Consider the following 7,997-nt stretch of genomic DNA (forward strand, 5'->3'; position numbering starts at 1 on the left):
ATATATATATATACTCATATATATATATATATATCGGTGAGTTATTTTTGATAGAATGGCCAATGTCTGTTATATTACACTTTATCACTAATGTCAGCAGATACCGATACCATGCCGATAATATCATGCATCCCTGGTTTGAAGATTATTATTTCCTACTGCAAGAAGCTAAAATTGCCTTTCACACAAACAGAAATATGTAAAATAATAATGATTATCAAGCTTTGGTAAGTTGTACAGAAACAGGATCAGATAAAATAATCTAGCCCTAAAAGTTGTTACATAATTTTTGTGACACATTTCTAAATCTTGATGTGATAAATCTAAATTCCATCGCTGTACAGGAACAACATGTTTTTTCCTTTTCCTGTTTGTATAATGTGGTAAAATGCTTTAAATTTCTTAGATGTCCAATCTTTCAACAAGCAAATAAATGTTTCAAAGGGCATATTCCAAACCAGCACCATTAGATGTGGGGATGATAAGAAACAATGGTGTTTCAGAAATAAAGGAAACCTGTATAGAATAAAGGAAGTGATAAAGTGTTTTAAAGTTAACAAGACCTAATACGAACAGAGTTTCTTGTGTTTTGTACTTGTTTGGTATCATTATTATTCTTAACTGAATTTTCTCACACTTTGCTTTGCTGTCAGGTTCCGTCTTCATGCTTTCAGCTGCAACACTCGACGCTTTTCCTTCTTCGACCTACGTGAAAGACAGACAACAGGAAGCTTTTAGTTTCTGATGCACTCAGAGTGACAAGATCCACAACTTTTGGTTTGGCTTCCTGCGATTACAGCATCATCCTCTCTGCAGAACATGTGGCTCGTGTTGAGGAGCACATACAGTGATCCAGCAAATACAGAGCTCTTTAATTCATAATGAAGAGATCACTCACCTTCTTTTGTTTTTGTTGTTTGAATATACTTTGTTACTTTATACTCCGTTACTTTGTTAGTAGGGAACTGTTTACATATTGCTGTGTGTCACTTTTTTTTTTACTGTTATCTTAAGCTAAATCTCAGACTTCTTCATCCTGAAAGGACTTTTTGAACATTTTTACCTTAAGTTTCAGCTTCTTCTGTCGTTTTAGCCTGGAAAGGATCGACTAACTACAAATTTTGTGCCACAAATCACAATTTAAAACACTTTCATCTTAATTTTACTGCCACACTTGCTACTGTTCGACAAATTTTTTTGGTTATATGCATGATTATTCATTTTGACTTTTTCTTAATTGATCCCACAAAGTGTTTTATGCTGTATGCAAAGCACTTAAAATTAAACAATTACTCTATTTATTACTAGCAGAACAGTGATTAGTTTTCAGCTGCAACCTTTCTCTGTGGAGTTTGCATGTTTTCTCCATACATGCACCTGGTACCCCAGTTTCCTCCCACAGACCACAAACTTTCATGTTAGTTCATTAACAGCTCTAAATTATTATGAGCCACTGAATAGAGCATAAGCTAGAAGTTTAGAACTTGTAAACAATTGTTAATATTTCTGTTGTCTGTGGTGTAATGGTAACTTTTACTGCATGTATATTGGCCATATAATACAGATTAGGACAAATTAAAATGTGTTTAGGTCCTGATGCATGCTCTATATTCCAGGTAGAAAAATCCAACAAGGTTAAATCAGGTCCTCTGGACAGATTCTTTTTGTTGAAATGTTTCGTATTTTATCCAAAATACTTTTTCAGTCTGAGGAGGTGCAACAAACTCTTACAAGCCCCCTCTCATAGTGGATCAATCATTTTGATGGTGACAGCCAAAACATGTTCAGATGCAAAAGAAGGACTATCAGCCTAATGACTGATCATTAGTGCCCTGGTGGCATCTTGCTATTCGCAGAGGCCTGGGTGGAGTCTGTGGTACAAAATACAGTCAATAGCCAGATTTTGGAAACGGGTGTGCTATGGGGTCTCCAGTTTCTCCTATTGTTGCCAACCTGTACATGGAGGAGGTAGAAAAGAGAGCCTTGACGTCCATTTCAGGGACACCACCAAGTCATTGGTTCAGGTATGTTGACGACCTATGGGTTAAAATTAAATCTCAGGAAGTCCAACATTTTACTGACCACATCAACTCTGTGGATAAATACATCAAGTTCACACGAGAAGATATAAAAAATGGCAGACTGGCTTTCTTGGACTGCGAGGTTTCAGTTTCTGATGGAGAACATTTAGAAACTGAGGTGTACTGCAAACCCACCCACACAGACCAGTATTTGCAGTTTGACTCCCATCACCCTTTGGAGCACAAGTTAGGAGTCATCAGGACTCTGTACCACAGAGCAGACAGCGTCCCCACTAACTCAGGAGCCAGGCAGAAGGAGAAATTCCACACAAGACAGGCTCTAGAGCAATGTGGATATCCTAACTGGGCCTTCCTGAAAAAAAGAAACCCTAACAGGACTCCAGTCAGCCATCAGGTGAAAAGGAGGAACCCAGACCAGTGGTCATTCCATATGATGTGGGAGTTTCAGAGAAATTGAGCCGTTTACTTTCTAAACACAACGTCCCAGTGGCTTTTAAACCCCAAAATACATTATGGCAAAGACTGGTTCATCCCAAAGATCCAGTCCCCCGGCACAAACAGAGTAATATTGTGTATGCTGTTCAGTGTCAGGAGGGCTGTGATCAGTCTTACATCGGGGAAACTAAACAGACACTGGCCAAAAGGATGGCCCAGCACTGAAGATCAACATCATCAGGCCAGGACTCTGAGGTCTACACTCATCTGTAGACCAGCGGTCACTCGTTCAGGGATGAAAATGGTCACATCCTTGATAGGGTCCTGGTTCAAGAGAGGAGTAAAGGAGGCCATATTTGTGAAAAGAAACCGTCCATCATTAAACAGGGGCGGAGGCCTCCGGGTTCATCTGTCCCCCTCTTACAATGCTGTTATTCCTAGAATCACTCAGCCCTCTGTGAATAGTAAACAGCCATAAGGGCACTACTAATCAGTCATTAGGCAGATGGTCCTCCTTTTGCATGAGAACAGCTAGTTCTGGATGTCGTCAGCAGACTTGTGGATCAACTATGAAAAGGTGAGAAGACGTTGGTTACGTACTGTAACCCCAGATTCTATGAATATAGGCGTAGCCCTTTAAGGCTGTCGCTGATGGTTTATCCCGTTATGCAGAGCATAAGCACTGAAAAAAAAAATTAGTCCACGCCCACCTGCTGTGTGGGTCCACCCGGTCCGTATAAATTACGTTAAGAGCGGGAAATCGGCTCCCAAAATAGCTTTTTCTTCAGCCATTTAGGAGCCAGTGAGGCCCGACGCTTAAAGGGCTACGCCTATATTCATAGAATCTGGGGTTACAGTACGTAACCAACGTTCTATTTCATATAGGCTTCGCCCTTTAAGGCTGTCGCTGATGGTTTAAGGGCGAAGCGGATGTGGTCTTCGCCTCACTGGGTCCATTCGAACACAGTAAGAAGCGGAAGCTTGCCCAAAAAACGTCTTGTCACTCAGCTCCCCGTGTGCATAAACTACGCATCGCGTAATTATGTGCCATGCACAGACGCATGTTGTGTAACTATGCGTTCTGACAAAGCATGAATACCCCGGAAAAACTTTCAACGGAAGAAGAAGTTGAAAAGAGGGGGGGAGGGGGGCATGAACCAACTGGTTCATGGCTGAACAGTATAAACAGATTAATGTCCATGAATTGATAAATAATCAAATGAACTGATTGGTAACAATAATCATGAACTGATTAGTGACAATAGAACCAGAAACACAGACACAACTGTGACTGATAACAACATCTCACACTGTAATGCATGCAGACAGAAGTGAGCTTAAACAGAGTTCCATGAGAACAATAATATTCATTCTGTTAGAGCACTAAGGACAGAATGTGTCATGGAACGAGCCGTTACATCACGTAGGTAAAAGCGAATAAATGAGCAGGGTGTTGACCATGCAGCCGCAGTGCAAATGTCCTGCATTGACATACCATTATGCAGAGCAGTCGAAGATGCGATACCCCTGGTCGAATGTGCTTAGAGGTTGACAGGAGGCCCTAAATCTGATGCTCTGTAGGCTTCAGAAAAGGCCTCACACAGCCAGAGTGACAAGCGCTGGATGGATAACGGCGACCTGCAGAAGCATCTCTATAATGCACAAACAATTGTTGAGTTTGAAACGCATTGCAGCTGTGCGCGTTACGTAACACGTCAACGCCTGCACCGGGCAGAGAAGATGAACAGATGCTTCCTCTTCTGATCTGTGGGGGGAAAAAGACCCCTCCAACGATATCACTCTTGATTTAAAAGAGCTCGTGATGTTTTAGGCATAAAAGCTGGGTTGGTCTTAAATCAGCTGAGCTGCCCGTCAGCCTAATTCTAAGGCATGACGAAGCAACAGAGAGGGCAGATAATTACTTATCCTCTTAGCGGGTGTTAAAACCAGCAACAGGGCTGTTAAAAGAGACAAGAATTTAAATGAAACCTGATCCAGAGGCTCAATTGAAGCTTTGATCAGGGCTCGCAGGACCAGCGTTAAACCCACTGTGGAACAAGTGGGCGTGAAAACAGGCCTACATCTCTGTACACCTTTTAGAAACCGCTTCATCAGCGGGTGATAAAAGCTGTTCTGTCTCCAAACCCTTTGTGGCAGGAAGAGATGGCTGCAATCGTACGTTAAAGCGTACTGAAAGCCAACTCCCTATCCATCAGCTGTTGTAGAAAAACAACACGCCGCCTAAAGGCATGAAGTGGTCTCTAAAACTTCTCTGTGCACCAGCGCTGAAAAGCCGTCCCCTTGATGTGTACAGAACTGTGGTAGATGCAGCACGTGAATCTTGAATTGTGCACACTATCTCCTGAGGGAGACCCATCCTCTAAGTGGGACCGCTCAGCGGTCAGACCCACCGGTGTTGACCTATTTCTGGGTAACTCTTGGTCGCTCCTCCTGCCTGAAGGAGAGCATCCTTCCTCCATGACAGTTCCACGGCGACCCAACAACAGACGTTGCAGGCCTGGGAACCATGGTGCGTTCACACGCCGGGAGCCACCAGGAGAGCTGTCAATCCCTCCTCTTGAACTCGGTTCATGGACCGTAAAAAACAGAGGAGGTGGGGGAAAAGAAACGCGTAAAAAGCGTTTTGGGCCACCGACTGTGAGCAAATGCGTCCCCCCCCAGCGATGGATCGTCTCGCGGGCTCAGGGAAAACCGTAGTTGACATTGAGCGTTCTTCTCGCATCGCAAACAGGTCCACAGCTGCTTTGCCAACTTCTGCTGCGTCTGGAAACATCAGATCCGGATGGAGGATCCGGTCCACGTAACGTGGGCCGCCCTTGGACGTCACATCAGAACACCGGATATGTAAACCGCTCTAATAAAAGCAGGTTTTGATGAACCCAACTCAGTAGCTTTCGCACAATGTGTAACATCTGGCTGAACGCATACCCTGATGGTTATGTACGCAGCAGTCATCATGATGTCTGTGTGAATCAACACGTGTTGATTCTGTAGCACAGGAGCAAGGTGTTGAATCACATTCAGTACTGTGCGACACTCCAAAACATTGATGTGGGCTGATGTGTAGTGGGGCCACAGCGCCCCTACTGCTTGAGATAGGTATGTCCCCCCCCCAGCCTGACAGCAACGTGTCTGTGAAGACTGACCCATGACGTGGGTCTGCTGAGGGGGACTCCCTCTGATAGAAAAACAAGGTGTTTCCCCAGAGTCGGAGGTCTGCTTCCACAGAGGAAAAGACAATGATCATGTGTCGTTTGTTTTACTGGATCCACATGCAGACGTGCAAAAACACCTCTAGAGGCGTCTCATGTGATAAACGAGTTTTCATGGTGGTTGAATTTAATTCCACTCCAGAAAACAAATGTCAGGGCCGGGAAAATCGAGCTTCCTTCCACTTATGGCGAAGCCCAGATTAACAGGTGTGATGTCAACACCTGATCCTGCATCAGCGCCTCCTGTCTGAAGTGACAGGATCCGCAGATCATCCAGGTAAAACAAAAAACTCTCGTCTCTGTGTTTTAGGATGATCGGTATGCGTTCTCTGGATGTTAAACAACAGATCCAAGAACGGTCGATCCGTGAGTAAAAACCCTCGTGTTTTCTCTCCCTTGGGGAACTCTGTAGATTACTTTTATCAGAAAACACTTGGATTTCTGCATTTAGGGAAGAGAATCAGTCTGATGATGATGACGGGACCGTTTATATAACTCCTCTGAATGGAGGGGTTCGGGTTGCAAACTGTAACTTGTACCATTTGCATAAACCCTGTCCATCCATCTGAAAAACGGCGAGCATGTTTAGCCACTCTACGTAACGTTCGTGGATGAACGTGCGTTAATGATGCGTCATGTTTTGTACGGCTGTCAGCAGTCCGTCCCTCAACCGCCGTCATGCGTCGCGGGAATGTTTTCTGTGTGACCCCGGGCGAGACTTGAGCTGAAGGCGAAGCGTGTGACAGCTGATGACGCGGTGAGCTGCGCGTTTGACGTCGCTGTGCGAACGTTGAAAGGCGGAGGGCGTGACTTCATTTACACCGTGCTGTTGGAGTGAAGGCTGCTTAGCCCCGCGGGAGCACACGTTGTTCTCTGGAGGGACGCGCGCCGCTCTCGCTGGAGGGGCGCGCGCTGGAGGGAGACTCATTACCGGGTTCTTCGGCTGCTTCACGTTTAAGCTGCGGTGAGCTGCCGAAAGCTGAGAGAGAAGGACCCCCACCCGGACCAGCCTGCGGACCACATTTATACCGATGTGAGCTGGTTAGCGCCGGCAGCTGTGTGCGCCAGCATCAACGCAGCACCGTTGAATGGAGGCTGTCATCTTAGTGTTCGACTCGTCATGTCAAGAGCGGCGGTGAATTAAAAACCCTATTTAAGGACACCGGCTCATGTGGAGGCTGTTCCATCCCACGAGTGCGAGTTGACACCGCTTGAGTGAGGATCGTGCAGTTCTAGTTGGTAATGAGTTATTTTCGCTTACCGTTGTGCCGTGATCGACCCGTCATGTCTAGAGCGACGGTGAGTTTAAAAAACCTTTATTTAAGGACACCGGCTCATGTGGAGGCTGTTCTGTGATCGACTCATCATGTCTAGAGCGACGGTGAGTTAAAAAACCTTTAATTAAGGACACCGGCTCATGTGTGGAGGCTGTTCTGTGATCGACTCGTCATGTCTTAGAGCGACGGTGAGTTAAAAACCTTTATTTAAGGACACCGGCTCGTGTGTGGGGCTGTTTCATCCCACGAGTGCGCTCTTATGTGTGCGGCCGCTGTGAGCTGATCCGGGCTTACAGACTGGCTAAAAAACAGACACTTGGATCATTAATGATGATTTATTTCAACTTTCGTGTCACTTTTACACACACCCTCCGGAGACCGTCATTTGAGAGCTTTCTCTCTCATGAGCTCTGCGATTGTTTGCCCAGAGCGCTGTCTTGCAGGCGAACTCTGGGGAAACGCTGAGCTGCAGGCTGCCGGAGTGCAGAGGGCTGGATTCTGACGGGCGGGGCTGGTGGTGGAACTCAGCGAGAGCCGCGGCCGTGGAAAAGTCGAAAACTTGCTCGCGACGGTCCCTCCAGCGGGGACGGGGTGGGCCGCGCGGCTTGATGAGGTGGCGAACAGCTTTTGGCACCTCCTCCGACTGTTTCACTTCGCCAGCATGGTTTGAAGCTGCTCTGAACAGCGCGTCCGCGATGGGCTTCATCAGGTCTTGTGCAGATTCTCCGGCAGCGAGGGGAGTAACGAAGCCAGGTGGATCGTTGGGTCATCGTCCTCCGCGCTGCAGTCCCCGACAAGGCAAACCGTGGGAGAGGCACACATGTTGAGCTGGCGTCAGCTGCTTACAGAGGGAGATCTTCGTCTCCAAGGCAGGTCTGCGGCCTTCAATCCCTTGGACATGCTATATGCTAGCAGCGCACGTTGTTGCTAGCTGCGGCTGCCTGAAAAAACACGTCGGTGGGCTCGATTGGAGAGCGTGGTCGCCGTCTGTGTTCCTCCGGAGGGACGGG

At 46.4% G+C, this 7,997-nt stretch overlaps 1 protein-coding gene across 1 annotated transcript in view; it reads right to left on the reverse strand.

Moving 5' to 3' along the window:
- The window catches only part of sh3kbp1 (SH3-domain kinase binding protein 1), a 102,170-nt gene that overhangs the window by 40,524 nt on the left and 53,649 nt on the right, over positions 1 to 7,997 (reverse strand). The window contains exon 8 of the mRNA XM_037694436.1: positions 636 to 705. Within this exon, the coding sequence (XP_037550364.1) occupies positions 636 to 705 (70 nt within the window). The remainder of the gene's footprint in view (positions 1 to 635; positions 706 to 7,997) is intronic.

This window comes from Nematolebias whitei, chromosome 20 (genome assembly GCF_014905685.2).
Source record: "Nematolebias whitei isolate Nwh7 chromosome 20, NemWhi1, whole genome shotgun sequence".
Taxonomy (NCBI): Eukaryota; Metazoa; Chordata; class Actinopteri; order Cyprinodontiformes; family Rivulidae; genus Nematolebias; species Nematolebias whitei.